Source organism: Coturnix japonica, chromosome Z, assembly GCF_001577835.2.
Source record: "Coturnix japonica isolate 7356 chromosome Z, Coturnix japonica 2.1, whole genome shotgun sequence".
Taxonomy (NCBI): domain Eukaryota; kingdom Metazoa; phylum Chordata; class Aves; order Galliformes; family Phasianidae; genus Coturnix; species Coturnix japonica.
Window position 1 is genome coordinate 28042588 of NC_029547.1, and position 17904 is coordinate 28060491.

The window sequence follows — 17904 nt, forward strand, 5'->3', positions numbered from 1 at the left end:
ACCTGGTTCTGTACATCAGCAGCAGCTGGCAGACCCATGGAGGTGAAGAACCTTCTTTGTCCTCCTTTTGGATCCCAGATAATGTGCTGTTTGTCATAAGCTCTGGTGCTCTTTGCCTGTCTCCAGCTCTCTGATGTACCATGAAATCACAAGTACTTCAGGATCTCTCATCCTCTTTTTGCACTCCAGGGACTTTGGAAATGTCTGCACAGTGGGACAGCACTTAATATGGCTGTCAGAAACTGGGGTCCTATTCCACTAGTGCCTAGAACTCTGAGTTATTGAGTTAATGGTCCCCCATTTATTCCATTGTATCTTCAGCTGGTCTGTTCACTTAGTACATTTAAAAAAAGAATAAATTTGTTTTCACAGTCTGTAGTAATAACAACAATAGTATTAGTAATAATACCACTGAGAATTTCATCTTGATTTACTTTGTTAGTCAGCATAGCAGCTTCAGTGTTTATTGTTACAGAGAAAGTTGACTTCTCTCCACTGTATGGAAGTGCTGCCTCATTTTATATAGGGATATGAAATATGGGCCTTTTGTTTTCAATTAAATTAATCTAAAATGAAAAGTCTTTGTTTCAGGTTATAGCTCTTTGAAAAGCTTAGGATTTTGACCTGGCAGAATACAATGAGCTTTGTTTTTCTCTTATTAGCACTAAGAAGACTTACTGTTTTACCTTGACCATTGTTGTGGCTGATCTCAGTGTGCAGCTGAGCACCACAGAGCCCTCCATTCCTAGTGGGCTGACGGAGAAAAATGGGGAAAAAAGGGTAGAATTTGAAGGTTCAGATAAGAAGAATTTACTAAGACAAAAAAGGAAAAGAGAAATAATAGTAATACAGTATATACAGTTCCTGAGCAGTGGCTGCCTCCCTAGCCAACTCTCCCCAGTGTTGTATTATTTTTGCATAATGCACACAGTATAGATTATCCCTTTGGCCAGCTTAGGATAGCTGTGATTCTGTCCCCCTCTTCCCTTTATCCATCACAGCTCCCTCACTGTAGGACAATATGAGATGTCCATGGCTCTGTGCAGCACTCCTCAGCAACATCTAGATGTTGTTTTAACAGCACTGTTTTTCTCTTGTAGCCAAAACATAGCATCACACATGCCACTATGCAGAAAATCAGCTAAAAATAGGACAACTTTACTAGTAACCAGTGCTGTATTTTGCTCTTGTGATTTCTGTGTATTATTTAACATTCTCATGAGAAAATTTTTCATTGGTAGGTTACAGGAACTGTTTTCTCAGTTGCTCAGCTGAATGCTGGTAGACCGAAAACAATTACACTTTTCTATGTTACCCAATCATGCAATCTCTGAAATATTAAGTGATGTGAGAAATGCATTCACCTGCCCAAATTACTTTATTACATAACACATTCTATGTTTGTTTGCAAAAGCTCTAAAATCTAAGCTTTTGTGCTTTATACACCTGGATTACTTTCCATTGAGTATTTTTCTTGAAATACAAAGTTTATATATCATTGTTATCTGTGTGTCATTCTCACTGCCAAACCTTACGTTACTTTAACAGCAAAAGACCCAAAACGATCTCCATAGATGAGAATATGGAGCCAAGCCCAACAGGAGACTTTTATCCTTCTCCAAACTCACCAGCTGCGGGAAGTCGGACATGGCATGAAAGAGATCAAGGTGAGTAAAAGAGGACAGTTTTATCTTAAAGTGTACTCAAATATGCAATAAATATCTGCATCTGCCTTTGCATTACTACAATAAATTCAAGTTTTTTAGAAGAATTTTTTAAAAATTATTATTTTTAACATGGTATTTATATATTTGCTGGTTTTCTAGTTAAAAAACAACAGTCAACAGAACATGGTGTGAACAATCAGATAATGATGTTTCAGTGTTGTGGCTGCCTTATGTAGTGTTTGAAAAGAGCTGCTGTAAATGATGTACTTGATATTGTGTAATGAAGCTGTGATCATCTCAGCAAGATTTTGGTAAAGAAGAAAATATCTCCATGCAGTGGTTGAGACAGTGCTAGTTTACACAGCTTTTGCTTTACTATGGTACATTCTCCCATACGTATATTTAGCCTATGCTCTGCGACTAGGAATGGGTCTAACAAGCCACTAAGGGCCCTCACATAGGATACTGATAAATGTTGCTGTATTTTACATTATCAGGAGTGAAGAACATGTTTGTTCAGAGAGAAAAATGATTGAAGTTGTTTGTTATAACTTTCTTTATTCTACCTTAGTGTTTCATAAACCTCAGTAGTAGTGTAGTATTTTCCATCACATTTGTGATTCAAAAACTTGAATAAACTTACATGTATTGATTAATGAGTCCTCTGCTTGAGATACAGCAGCTCTCTGGAGAATTTGTGAAAATGCACAATACAATAAGTAAAAGTGAAATAGAAAATGTGCAGCTGCTTCCTTTGCTGATCTTCTGATGTTTGCCTTCATTTTCTCCGTGTTCATCATTGTTCTTGTGGCTCTTCAGCACAGATCAAATAATCATAGAATCATAGAAAGGCTCAGGTTGGAAAGGACTTCAAGGATCACTGAGATCTAGCTCCCCTGCTGCAGGCAGGGCTGCCAACTGCCAGGTCAAGTAGCAGGTCAGGTTGCCCAGGGCCCCATCCAACTTGGCCTTGAGCACCGCCAGGGTTGGAGCATCCAGATCTTCACTGGACTGCCTGTTGCAGCAGCTCACATCTCTCCCAGTGAAAAGCTTCCCCTTGACATCACATCTTCTAATAATCTTTTCTTGTCCAGTTTAAAACCATTATCCCTTGTCCTAAAACTAACAATCCATGTAAAATGTTGATTTTTCTCTTGATTATAATTTTATATACTTTTAAATACTGGGAGGCCATTATGACATCTCACTGAAGCCTTCTCTTCTCCAAACTGAACAAAGCCAAACTGCCTCAGCTTGTCTTCATAGGAGAGGTGCTCAGGACCTCTGAACATCTTCATGGCCTTCCCACTCCAAATACGCCACCTTTTTTTCCTGTGTTGGTGGCCCTAGACCTGGGTGGAGCAAAGTGGAACAATCACCTCCCTCACCCTGCTGATCCCTCCTCTTCTGAAGGACCCAGGATACCATTGGTCTTTCAGGCTGCAAATATAAAGTGCTAGCTCATGCTAAGTTTTTCATCAGCCAGGACCCCTAAGCCCTTCTCAGCAGGGATATTCTCAAGGAATCCACTCTGTCAGTATACATATCTAGGATTACCCTGACTCAAGTGAAAAACCCTTGTGTTCCCCAGTTTTATATTGCTTTAGTCTTTTTTGTTGTTGTTGTTGTTATTGCTAACTTTTCTCTTTCATCTGTGAAAAAATTGAAATTCTAGGTTGTGTAAGTTTGGTACATGGCTGTATGTGCCAATATTCTCATATATAAACCCTAAAAAACCCTCCACTAACCAAAATCAGACTTATAAATAAAATCTGACTTGTATTTAAAGTGATGATATAAATACTCACTTATGGAAAAAAAAAAGTGTGTGGCCCCGTTGTACTGTCTTTGAATTTTTCTTCAAAGGCTTGCAAAAATTTAAAGATATTTAAAGATATGTAGTTAACCACCAAAAAAAAAAAAAAAGGTGGAATTAATATATCTATTGGTTTTGAGTTTATACATGTTTAATCATTGCAGGAAGATACTGTAATTTGTGCCATTATTTTTCTACACTTAATGTAGTTTGAAAAGGCTTCTAGTTTTTGTGATTTTTGAAATGTACATGAGGTCTTGCTGCAGAGCCACCAGGCAGAATTATAACTGCAAAATTTTCTTCAGACATTTCCTTTACTATTTACTTTCCAAGTAACTAATGCTCAAAAAAACCCAAAGCCTAAGAAAGTGAGGAATAATCCCTGAGGATGTTGAATTATTTAGAAATAGAAATCAAAGAAGGCAATTGGGAGGTCAGTTTCTGTGCCTGTTGTCAGATCTTGTGTAAGGTATTTGTTCTTTCTTGTAACTCTTTTTTTTTTTTTTTTTTTTTTTTCAAATGGATGTCTTACTGATGCTAATAATGTCTGCCTCATGCCTTAGCTTCATTTCTACAGATTGGAAATTTATCTAGACAGAAGTGTGCTGTTAATCTCTATAACCTTCCTTTTTCCAAGTTGCTCATACTGAATTCTGTATGTGTCTCTTAAAAAAGAAATACACAAATCTCATTTCCTGCAATAAGCCACTAATATCTTGTGAAATAGGTTAAAATTGCTGCATGAATGAATTTTCATATTGCTTTTGAAATTCTTAGCAAGATAAAAGTGTGTGGGAAAAGACTTTAATAATAATAATAAAAATCCTCTTCTCCATTTGGAAGTGGAAGTTACTTAAGAGCAACAAAAGAAGCTACTCATGCTGTAAAGAAAAAATAAATTGAAGGTAATTGGCTAAGTACTTCTGAACATCTTGATTTATTAACTGATAAGTAAATCAGATACTTTTTCCATAAATCATAGGAAAACAGGAATATCAGAAGAAGAACTGAGCAGAGTTTATGCCCCTATGACTTTCCTTCTATGAGCTAGCTTGACAAATTTCATTAATATAGTTACAGACAATTTCAGCAGTAATCCTTGAGACTTATTTTGCTGTAATGGAGTTAGAACACTGTGCACATTGTAAGTCAGTAAAACAGGCATTGTTATCAGCACACACTGTTGAGATGAACACCAATTCATGTGAATTTCCTTAGGAGCCAGGTATCTAGAAATGTCAATATACAACGAAGTGAATTTTAATTTTGCAGTTTCTTCATCGTGTTTCCTCCCTCACACCTCACCCATCTCTACCAACATTCAAGAGCCAAGCTGCCAGCATACCATTAAAACTGAAACAGCAGGATCACCTTCATCTGTTCATTGGCCACCAGCTGTTGGACCCTCCACTTCTCAGGTCCCAACCCCCTTTGCTGGGTGTTCTTCTTCTGGACATTTGTCCCCTTTTGCTTTCTCCCCATCCACTGGACACTCCATCCCCATTGGGGTTCTTCCCAATGGTTCTTTTCTTATCGGGATTTCTTCTTATGGACCATCAAAGATGGACATTCTCATTTCTGAAGTGAGGGAACTAAAAGAGGAAGTAGTTAATGTGGTGCAGGAGTTGAGAAAGGTAACAGATCACCTTGGCTTTTAGGTGGCCTGTGGTGGAACGAGCTCAGGTTTTATTCCGGCTTCTGATGCTCCTTCTGAAAATTAATGCTTTAGAAACTCCGTCTCCATCTAACAGATGTATTCATCTTCCAAAGGTGTACCTTGCTGAATATATTTCTGAGCTTTTCCCTGAATTTTCTACATTGTTGTTTTTCAAAGCATATTTTAAAGTGGTTTACGTCTTGTTAGTGACTTTCTTTACATCTACTTTTGTATTTCTTCATATTTCAAAATACTCTTTAAATAATGTATGGACACACACACTCATATATATATATATGTGTGTGTGTGTGTGTGTGTGTGTATACGTATACATATTTATATACTTCTTAGGGATCAAGCTGAATTTTCTTTTTTAACTGTGTGCACAGTAATAAAATGTTGCCACTTCATTGGTTTCCATAATTTCAGTGGTGGTAAGTAAGGGGTACTTTTTATCAAGAGTAAGTTTTCAAAGTACTTATGCAGAGAATCCTAGATTTCTGATAGAATTCTAGAATCAAATTCATCCATATCTTTGTACAGAACTGATTTTTCTAAGCTTATACTTGCAGAGGATACAAATATAATATCTGTTGCTTTGTTTTTATATTGCATATAGACTTGAAAGCCCTCTCATGCAATAGTGGATAGTGAAAATATTTCTGACTCATGAACTTCTCTGCTCAGTTTAAGATAAGTTTAGAAGGGAGGAACACCATCCAGAGGGATGTTTTCAAAAAGTGGATATGCAAGAACCTAGTGAGATTTAACAAAGCCAAGTGCAACATGTTGCACTTTGGTTGAGGAGATACAAGTACAGAAGAACTCATTGAGAGTGGAATGGAAAAGGAGCTGGGGGTTCTGATGGATGGAAAGGTAGGCATTAGCCAGCAGTATGCACTTACAGCCTGGAAGGCCAATAGCATCCTGGGCTACTTTAGAAGTGGAGTGGCTAGCAGGGTGAGGGAGGTGATTGTTCCTTTCTACTGTGCCCTTGTGAGACCCCATCTGGAATACTGTGTCCAGGCCTGGGGCCTCCAGCACAGGAAAGACATGGATCCATTGGAACAGATCCAGAGGAGGGCCACAAAGATAATCAGAGAGTTGGAGCTTGTTTAGCATGGAGAAGAGAAGGCTTCGGGGAGATTTCATTGTGGCTTCCAGGAGGGAGCTTACAAGAAGGATGGTCACCAACATTTTATGCTGTCTGTCAGTGATAGGAAAGGGGGAATGGCTTTAAACTAAAAGAGGGAAGAATTAGGTTAGGCATTAGGAAGAAATTTTTTACTCAGAGAGTGGTAAGGCACTGGCACAGGTTGCACAGAGAGGTTGTGGATGCCCCATCCCTGGAGGCACTGCAGGCAAGGCTGGGTGGAATTCCAGACAGCATCATCTGGCAGGTGGCATCTCTGTCCACGGCAGGAAGGTTGGAACTAGATGATCTTTAAGGCCTCATTCAACCTAAGACATTTTATGATTGATGTTTTTGCTGTCCTGTTAATGGATTATGTTCTTTACTTGCCTTTTAATTAAACATAACTTTTAAAAACTCCTTCAGCTATCTTTCTACACCTAGTTTTTGTTTTTGCTGTTGTTGTTCTTGTTTTTAAGCCCTAGATGTAAAAGGGCATTTTCATCTTCATAAATATAACATTTAAGTACCAGTAGTTCACTTAAAGTTGACACTACAGAAAGAAAAGTAAATCTATCGCTATAGACTTAATTTTAGAAAAGCTTATCATGGAAGAACCACTGTTTTTTTAAAAAAGAAGACACAATGTCTGTTCATTAATTGCTAACAGCATCTTGTTCTGCTAGGAGAGGGGGAAAAAAAAAAAAAAAAAGAAGAAGAATGCAATTTGTAGCCTTGCAGACAAATCTTCCTTGCTAATGCTACTGTTTACTTCCACAATGCTGCTACCAACATAACAGATCTAGGAAAGAAAAGCCATAGCAAAGAGTTCTCTGTAGGTTGCTCCAAAAGTAATACCTCATATTTATTTTCATGGATACTACAACAGATACAATGAGCAAAGTAGCACTATATGATTGAATAAATTCTCACCTACAGAACATTATTTTCCAGCATAGTCACTACCATTAACTGTGCATTTTGCAGCACGTGTAAAAACTTGCACTATCAGAGGTAACCCCCTGTTGCTGCCACTACAACTGAAACACAACACCCACTACATCACTGTGCTCACATCCACTGTTTGGTCTCCATCAGCATTCAGCAAGCATCAACAAATGTCAACAGGTGCCAGTTTTTAATTGTGAAAGAATAGAGTGACACACCTTTTTTTCCTACACACATCCGTCAGATGCCATTGTGTCAGCCTGCCTCTCTGCTGCCATCTGCCACATGGCAGCAAAATGTAATGGAATACTGGTGATAAGATTCAAACTCTACTGTCATACTTCCAAGATCCATCCCTGACATAATAAAACAGGAGGCATTACTTTCAAAGCAGTCCGCATAAAACAGCTTTAGACCAATTTTTCACTTGTTCGTGACCTTTTTCAGATTTTCAGAGTAGCAGATGATAAAGTTATAATTGGGCAGAGTAGGAACCTGACTTTTCCTTCAGCTCATGTACACTTCAAATTCGGAATGGCTGAAGAATAACATAGTGTTCAGAAAGAAGGACAGGAAGTCAAGTACAGTGTGAGACACAATAAGAAGTTTACAAAAGAGTTTGGTTTATTGCGTTTCTGGAAATAGCTGTTATTTACTCAATAAAGTCATTTAAAAAATCTCATTATAGTATCTTTGTCTTTTATTTTGAAAAACATAATGTGACAAGACCTATTAATCAATGTTTTCAACAGATAATTAGTGAGTAGAATGCACTCAGGGCTAGTATATTTTTCTCCCATACATACCAGTGAAAGATGTAAATATATAAGGAGCTTTTTTGTATACCCCTAGCACCAAGATTTGTCCTGGAAGCCGTTACTTATAATTGTCCTACTTCAATGTTAGAATACTGTTAGAATTTTTGTTGCCAAATACTAAGCTTCAGTGTTAGTTTTGAAACTTCTCAGGTACACTGAATGTCACAAATAGCAGATTAAGTATTATTCTGCATGATCTGACCTGTTTTTCAGATACTAAAGGAACTGCTATTTAGTACTACATGAATGATAGGTTCTTGCATTGCCAATATTTTTCCATTTGTGATAAAGTCAAGATGGAAATATGATGAAGACATACATTTTTTTAGGCACTACTCCTTTTTGTCTTTATTAATAGATTGTTTTTATGCTATGTACATTGATTGATTTGAAAAAAAGTTCTTCACTTCTTTTAACTTCTTTCATGTAGAAATTATCAAGCTTGATCGTAGCCATATGTGAGTTGATGATTTTATCTGAGTTCAAAACCATTCCCCAAATGGAGCTATAGTTGTATTAATATATCACACCTATTAAACCACCCTAAATCACAGAATCACAGAATCACAGAATGACCTGGGTTGGAAGGGACCTCAGGGATCATGTAATTCCAACCAATGTAGACTACAATAGTCATAAAAAGGAAATGCCAGAACCTAAATGCCCCTAAATCAACAATTTACCTTAAATTGGAAATTGTGAATAATTTTCTGACTCATGCGGTTAAGGTTACAGTATTGATTTCACTTTCGAGGCCAAGTTCCTCAGATCTCAGTAATAATAAGATGCTATTAATAAGATGCTCTACCTCCTTTCCTTTGGATGACTTTCTGTAGGATAATTTAATTAATGACTAAAATGTAAAAGTCTGTATAATTTGTTTGACTTTTTAATTAGTTTTTCTCACAGTCTCCCATAATGCTCTTTTACCAGAGCTATCTACTGGAATTACACATCTTAACAATGATTCATAGCTGATTAAATGGTCCAGTCTGTTCCTACAGGGAAAAAGTTAAATAAAGAAGTAGTGAAGTATCTAAAATACACTCTAGTTACTTAAAGATTATTTATGGCAATACGGAGTACTTGTAGCAGCATGTGAGTGGGGAAATGAAGGTATATACATTTTCATATAGGAGAGCAGAGAAAAGCAGAGCTGAGATAAAGATCAGGACAGAATAGGTCACATTTGCCTTAAATTTCTTATAGTATATTCTGTTCTATTCAGTAGCCACAGTGTATTTCTTGTTTTATTTCCAGAATCCTACTCTATTTGACTCCTAGCCACACCACTTTGAGCTGCTCATGAGTACTTCCCATATGACATCTGATGGGCTGTGACAGTGTAGAGGTGGTTGGTTAAGCTGCCCCTGATGTCTGGGGGAGGATTGAGGCAGAAGGTCTGTGGAGGTGAAATCTGGACAGATTTGGTGCCATTATCATCTCCCTCCATCTGCAACAGCCCCAGCTCCTCATGGTTACACAAGTGGGACCTGTGTCTTGGGGTTTCACTGTTGCACGATGATTTTAGTATGTGGCATGTAGGGTGAGGAAGGCTAGTTACCTTCATGTCAAAACAATAATGCATAGCAAAAAAAAATAAAAATAAAAAAAGGAGTTTTCCACCAGAAGCAGTAGAATCATGATAACATATTCATACTGAATATGGTCAGATACTGGATCTGTCAGAAACACTCCTGTGAGGCTTTCTGTTCTTTTCTAATGGAGGGTAAGAATTAAGAATTACTGCCCTATGTTCTTGCAGAGGAGCATGTCATAATTTCAGCCCAATTTTAGTGGGAATAGCTGTAAATTTAAAGACAAATATCCTCGTATCAGATACCACTATCAAACAGCTGTTACAGGATTAGGTCTGTTTGTCCTGTCCGACTACTAAACATTTTTTGAAATTTCTTTGGGGAATGGAAGTTTCTAATGTTTTTATCTTCAACATCAGTGTTCTAATGTGGCCAACCTAACTTTACTCTTTTCCTATTTCATAAACTGCTTTTTATAAAAAATTCAATTCAGAAATAGTTTATTTTAGGAAATGCAGATGCAGGTTTCCAAAATACTCTGACTTAAACAACCATCCCCTAGCATATATTATATTTTTCAAATGCAAGTGTTTTTTTAAATTCTGTGAATTTGAATTGCACTGAATTATTTTGCTTTATATTTGTAAAAAGTAGGATACCTTGTAAGGCAAGGAAGAAACTCATTTTTATCAGGTTAGTCACACATGGCTATAAAAAACAATCTGGAGCTTGATGACATGGAGATCTTGTATTTTTCTGTGATATGCCAAGAATTGTAAGGGCAGGTAGATACAACCCTTCTGTCCAACCCTTTAGTGATTAGGTAATGAATATCATTGAGTTTAATACATCCCACAAAATATGAGGACTGGACAGAGAAGCTGCTGGCAATTCTCTGCAAGTTTGCATAGACAGAAAGATGAGAAAAATGATGTTTATTCCATCTAAAGATTTTCTGCATCTCCTGGTATTTCTGTTAGTTAAAATTTCTCACATCAGTGTTTTCACTTAGGTATAACAGTGCTTTTTGAGAAATGCAAATAAAGATAAATATAGAATGAACACAGAAGTAATTAAACTGCCACTGGAATTTTTTTTTTTTTCCTAGCTTTGCTATAACTTTTCTAAACTGGCATATTATTTGGTGTTCTGCTCACCAGATTGCAGTACTGAATGTAGCATTGGAAGAAATTCTAGTCTAGTCCCTCTTAGGGTTTTCACTACCGATCAGAAGATATAGTACAAGGAAATTGTTCTGCTGCTGTGAAATGGCAAAACAGCACAACAAAGTGTTAGATTAGCCTTGGGCATGGTTGCTGACAGGATAGCTAGTGTCACAGTCTGATAGACTGGTTTCTTCAACATTGGAGGTGTGCCTGTAAAAATAACACTGCAGCTAAATAGACTGATCTGAAGATAGGAGATTACCAACTGTTTGTACACTGAAGTGTTCTACTCCAGTATAGAATTTTCAGACATAAACTGCTTCCCTTTACTTCATGTAGACACAAAAACATAATGGAGGTCAAGTTTTAACACTTGAAGAGAGCATCTATATACCTTCACCCTTGCTGTTCCTCAAATTCAGATCATTCAGAGCTTGTGCTCTGATATGCTAACTGATATGTCTTTGTGCTTTCATGTAAGACCTCACTGCTTCTTTCAGGAGAGAGAGCATGCGTCTACACAATGGGATTTGCTCTAAGTTTCTGAGAGTCATCAGACAGAACTGATCTTGATGTTTTTTTGGTTGATTCTCTTGAAAACATTGATTTTCAAAACTAATGTTCTTTTTATGACGATAAATCATTAGGAAAGCTTCTTTCTGTTCCAAGATAAAACTTACAGTGAAGTAGAGTGAGACACTAATAAGCAAATGATAAGTACAGAGATTTCAGTAAGAGAAAACCCAGACTCTAAGCCTAATCTCTGCTTAATGCTGAGCAGGAATGCAATCATCCTTTGTTCCCCATATCAAGCACTTCCAATATCAGTAAGTTAGGTCTTTATCTCCTATTTACTCATATAAAACATTGCAGTTTCTTTCTCTCTCTCTCTCTCTGTTTTGTTGTTGTTGTTGTTGTTCTGTTTGTTTTGTTTTTTCCCTGAAGAATAAAACTTACTTACAACATTTTAATTTTCACAATTCTTGTTTTCCATCAAGCTTTTCAGAGACATGGCAAAGACATTTCTTACATGAGAGGTGGTAGTGCTTTACAGTCATTCAGCTGTCCATATTCTGTGTTAGGTGCCTCACTAAGACTTGGTGATAAGAAATACTGAATGCCTGCGATGTTACAGCACTTTGGGCTGAGTACATCTGAATGCTGCAGTGCTTTTACGAAGTGGCTGTGCTTGTTTTTCACATGCCATGGTGTGAAACAAAGCAAGTTCTCCTGAGCACAATGGGATTTACCTTGATTCATCATCATATTACAGCTATCTGCTGTGAATTCAAAATCTTACTGGGTTTCCACATGTGCTTCACACAAGTGTACCTACAACATATGGTAAAGGAGGTAGAATGAGGCCCCTCTGTATTTGTACTCTGGCAACAGGAGTAAGCTCAGGTGCAGCCCCTGGGAAGTGATCGGTTCATTTAAAACTGTACCTTGAAGGGTTGATTCTAATAGCTTGCTGCTGATGCTATGGACTTCAGTCTTTCCTGCTTTCCCTACAGTTCTAAAACCAGTAAGTTGAACATGGTTTTATCTTGATTTCTCTGGAGGCGATGCAGCACTAATGAGCTGTAAATGAATCTTAACAGATTGCTGTCTGCAGAATTGTTCGTGTAAAGGAAGACCAGTGAAAGTAAGCAGTACAAAAGATATTAATGAGTAAAGATAAAGAGTAAATTGGATTAAAATAAATTTAATATTTGTTTTTGACTTCTTCCTTCCTACTCTGCTTTTGAGCATGTCTCCTGTCCTGTTGTGGTACTATACAAGAGAGCAGATCAGGTACTGGGAAACTGGCTGGTGGATGTTCAAACATGCCCCAGACCTCTGCCTGCCTCCAGGTGAGCTCTCAGAACAGGTGGCTTGAAGACCGGTGTGTCAGTGTGACACTCATCCAGGGAGATGCTTGGATCACAAGCTGCTTCAGACTGAGGAAAAGAGTCTTTGCTTTGATGAGGAAATTGTCAAAATTCATGTCTCATTAGTGTTTCCTAGGGTTCTTTGGAAGTGAACAACACTTTAATTAAAGGCTGACGTAAACACGTTTCTGCACAGTCTTTCCCTGCAGCACTTTATCACATTAAAATTGATCAAAATTGTTGCCTTGGGCTGTCTTCAACACATATACATCTGGAGCACCATTTGTGCAAGCTGCTGATGAGCAGGCTGCATACGCTGTGCTTCACAGCAATTCTGCTGCCTTCCTCTGTGGACAGATTCACCTGGTTGGGAGATGAGATGACCTAACTCTGTTCTATTTGATTAATCCCTTACTTCTTTGATGTGATGTTTTAAAAATTATAACATGCCTCAGTTTGGGTGCATAATTACTGCATCATCATAGTAGTACAGGAATACAGGCAAGAATGATTAGGAATATGATTGAAAATTTAAAAAAAAAAATCCATTTTTTACATTTGAAGAAAGCTTGAGGCAGGACAGGACACACTGTGTTCTGATTAATGTTGATCTTTTGATAATTTTGTCCAAGTGTTTTTGGCATCTTTCTGTTCTTCATATACTTAGCATTTTTCCAGAAGTCTAAAAATAAATCATACTGGAAAATGTTTTATTTTCATTCCCCATGTAATAAGGATTGGAATCTTGTTCTTGAAACTCTGACACAGACTTAAGACCAAGCAACCTATTTCTGTGACCTCTGCTGGTCACTCATTATGCATTTATCAGTATACAACTAAGCTGTATGTAGCAACTAGATTACATTTCATGATGTGGAAAAAGTCAAATGTGTTTCAAAATGAGAAAAATGTGTGTTTTCCACTGTGTAGGAGTTACTGGAAGAATCGTGTTGAGCCTCTCTGTTGCTTTTATTCAGTCTGCTTTATTTAAGGCACTGCTAAACTAAAGACAGTGAACAACGACTGCCTCTTTTTTCACCTTCTCTTCATTTTTGAAACTGGTTAGTCTCCAGAGAACTGTAACCAGTGTCCTTCCTTATAACAGCTGTGATCCTCCTTGCCTGGTCAAGGAAGACAGAACTAAGTCTTTTTCCTAACATAGACAGCTCTTGTTCCAGCTCCCTTGTCAACTTCATTTGTTCCTTGGCAGTGAAAGGCTTATGAATGCCCCATTACAATGTCAGTGTATGCAAGATGCCAGGAAAGTGGCTATCCAAATCACTTCACCATGCCAATGGCAGTGATTTTAATGCATGATTTTAATGGCAAGGCTTCCACACATGCTCTACCTATTATTCTTTGCAGTTGCTTCTGCTGTGTACGAGACTTCTGAAAGTACTTTGTGGTGGTGTGCCACACACTGAAGTCCCTGGTTTGGCTGTTCATGATTTTTTTCCTGCCATTGCTAAATTTTCTGCAAGTGACTACCAGTGGCATTCACCTTAGCGAGGAAATAACCTTCTGCATGAGAATTTCATTGCATTTGTTTGCAGTTCACTCTGTCTTCTGTGTGCTTACTACAGTTCTTTTCCCTGTAAATAGGGGCATAATAAAATGACACAGTTTTAAAGGAACTGCTAGCGCTATCATAGTCACCAGTCTCACTTTCAGAAGATTCTTTTCACATTAGTGATGCCTCTGGGGGGTTAATGGATATTCTAATTATGTTGCACTTCATGTGGCATTCTTCTTCTGAGAAACTAAAATATTTTGGTTTCAAAAAACACAACAACTTTTGCTTGTTTAATGAAGTAACAGCCACCGACCAAATTAAATCTCTGCTGCATTCCAGCAATCTGAGATGCTGACGCATGCAGAACTTCAGGAGCTAGGCAGCTCCTTCTTACATGAACTCTTCTGCTGAATATGGGCTTCACATAAGGAAGAGATTTTCCACCTCCAACACCCGTTTTTTTTCTTCCTTTGGGAAATTCAGTTCCAGTGCTTTTAATTTGAAGAAAAATTCAATGGCCTATATATGTTCTAGCCGGAAAGATACATGGTTACCAACATCTTCTGTAACAAATGTTGAACTGAAGGCTGTGGTGAGAGTCTGTGCCTAAAAGCTCTTTGAAACACTTCTTTTATTCTCAGTCTTTGCAGTGTTTCTGCAGTGGCAGAGTGTTCATGCAGTGAACCAAGGTACAAAGACAAAATATTTGGTTGATTCTGTATGAGGACTCTTATGAAATCTCACTTCTGTTGTGGAGGTGTGGAACTAGGAGCTTATATTAAGAAGCTAGGGCTGTCACTCAAGCACAAAATAAAACCGTAATGAAATATTTCAAAATAATTCCAGAATTAATGTGCTTTCTTTGTTGTTGTTATGCCAAAATTACTTTAAGAAAATTGTCTTTATGTTTTAAAAAGGATTTTCTAACATAGCGGAATAAAGTTTCATCCAAACAGTAACCACTTGTGAATTTCATCTTTGCAGTCTGCTGTTGAATTCAAAGAAACAAAAATATTCCTCTGTTTTCTTTCTCAACAACAATTTATTAATGAAATTTTTACCAGACAGCGGAGGTACCTCTATTAGAACTCAGCATTTCTGATAACAACAGAAAGTTGCAGCGGATCAGTATAATAAAAAACATAAAGTGACCTTTGTCATATCTGTTAAAATGGGAAGAGTGATGGATTGCTTTGCTGTAAAGCAATTCCTTGCTCCTGATGAGCAGTTTCCTGAGTAAGATCCTTTCTCAGCAGCCTTTCTGAGGGGGTACACTGACGAGATGTCTGGGAAACCAGCAGATGTGCCAGCTATGGGCAAAGTGCAGTTGAGGTGTTGCAGGGGGGTAGTGGAGGAGCACTTGTACAGTCTGTCCTGCCTGGCAGCAATACCTCTATAGAGCTCAGCCGTGCTTGTAGGGCAGAGAGAAAGGATTTCAGGGCCAAATCTCTCACTTAAACTCCAGTCACTTCAGAAGGTTTTGGTCTGATTTGGTCTCAGTAGGGCGTTCCCACTTACAGAGATCTTCCAAGAAGATTTTGTGTTCCTCAGAATAGCACAGTACAGTGTAGTAATATTAGAAGTGCCAAAATCATTTTAGGGATGAACATGGTCTATGTAGGAAAGTCAGCTGCATCATGGCCCCAATCCAGTAAAGTACTTAAGAAATGAGCTTAACTTTAAACATGAGTTATTCCCATTGATTTGAAATGGAACACACTTAAAATGCTGATGTATGTCTGTGCCCTATACAAAATATTAAAATTAACTTTGAAATAATTAGATTTGATTCAAAGTTAAGTTAATTAATTTAAACTTTTGGAAGGAATTCAGTGTTTTTGCTTGGGGCAATATCAGTAACCCTGTATGGTAGGACTCATTTGCTTTTCCCTGCTAGTGTGGCCAACAGCCTTCATGTAGCAAGTTTTGTTGATACGGAAACTGGGAGGAAGAGGTAGGAAGGCCCTGCTTGACACATGGAAAACATGAAAGAGAGGAGTTAAAACATCCTTTATTCTTAGGAAGGTTACATTGTTTCAGTATGGTTTTGAAGGTAAGGGAAGGGTTTTGAAATAACAAAATAATAAATACCATAAAATGGTGTGTACATGGCAGTTACCCTACACACCTGAGTGTAGGTGTTCCATTAAAAAATGCAGTAACTGTTGTGTGGCTGTTGAATGAGCAGATGATTTGGTGATGTTGTGGGAAGCTGAGAAGTATCTAGGGAGGTTCTGAAGACATGCATTTCTTTGCTATTTGCCTTGTCTGCTATGAAAGGAATGTAGTTTCTGTTTTGGAGGACAAAGACCAGTTGAAAAGTGGTAGTTTAAAATTATTTTATTGGTCGTAGGGGAGCTGGGTCACTGAACAATATTTGTGCAAGAGCTGCAAAAATAAAGATCTACAGTTTACAGAATCACATGCTCTGAGGTGGGCTTCTAATTAATATCATTGCTCTGTTTAATTTTATTTTATCTTATTATTGCAGATATGTCTTCTCCTACAATGAAGAAACCTGAAAAGCCTTTGTTTAGTCCTACTTCTCCCCAGGATTCTTCGCCAAGACTGAGCACTTTTCCCCAGCATCACCACCCAGGAATCCCAGGAGTTGCACAGAGTGGTGAGCTCTACAGAGGAGGAAGAAGTTCCTCCCTATTTGACTTGTGATTTTTCCTACTGTGTGATAGCAATGCCTTTTTATGGGATTATATAGACACCTAACACCACTTATATTACTAGTGAGGACAGGAACAGAATTGAATATGTTGCAGAGGTTGTGGTAACCTTGCAGAGACTTGCGTTAAGGTAATTCAGGTAGTCTGACTGCTGCAAGACACTGGAAAGAATTTAGGATTAGATCTAAACTGAATAAAGAAAGTGGTAGAGGAAAAATTCTCTCTGTTTCTCCTCCTTCTACTTGCATTCTTTTTACTATTATCATTGTTATTATTAGAAGTAGTAGCATTGTTTCTATGAATGTATTGTTATTAGATACAAGAATAGGTAAGATTTCATACGAAAGAGAATTCACCATTATATTTATTACATGAAGGAAGTACCGGTGCTTCTTTCAAATTCTCTGTGATGATTTTCAGCTTTTTTAATTTTGATTTTTAATACCACAGTAAATCTGTACTAAAACTTCACTTGCAGTGTAAAGGAACCGTAAGGGATTGCATGTTATCTTGTGGGCTTAATAGGAAAGGTAGGGAAATTCCATCAGCAGGTTCCGCTTAATTTGAAAGGTGAGTTACCCTGATTCTTCAGATGAGAACACAGTACAGAGAAGTCTTCCCTCAGTGATTCATCACATCTCCCTATACACTGCTTAGAAAGAGTTTAATTTCTTAAGCAAAGCTGGATGTTTTGAAGAGTGAAGCAAATCTCAGCACCTTCTTTTCTTTAACAAGCAGTTCTACTTTGAGAAGTTTCTCCTTTGTAATTTCTCCATGATTTAGAGGTTTTGTCCTTTAATTTTCATGTAAGGACTACATTCCCCTTAACATCTTCCTCTGTTGTGAAGAGGACATATCCAAGAAGAAGCCTGGACATATTGTGGTCTGTGTGGATTTCCACCATACTCAATCACAATGGAGATGACATGTGAGATGAAACAGATGTATTCCTACTCATTTGAGTTTGTTTTGCACAGTTCCCATGACAGAGAAGTAAATAAGATTTTATAAGTTAACTGAGTTGATGGGGCTGTGATTAAAATAAAACGAATCTGTCTCAGAAGAGGTTTCTGTAATTATTTTTGACCCCACACTTTTGT

General features: G+C 37.7%; 1 protein-coding gene across 7 annotated transcripts in view; it reads left to right on the top strand.

Annotated features, from left to right (window-relative positions):
- NFIB (nuclear factor I B) overlaps positions 1 to 17904 on the top strand; it is a 68265-nt gene that overhangs the window by 13645 nt on the left and 36716 nt on the right. For all 7 annotated transcript variants that reach the window (XM_015849009.2, XM_032441237.1, XM_015849010.2 and 4 more), the window contains 2 exons: positions 1549 to 1667; positions 16618 to 16749. In XM_015849009.2, the coding sequence (XP_015704495.1) occupies positions 1549 to 1667; positions 16618 to 16749 (251 nt within the window). The remainder of the gene's footprint in view (positions 1 to 1548; positions 1668 to 16617; positions 16750 to 17904) is intronic.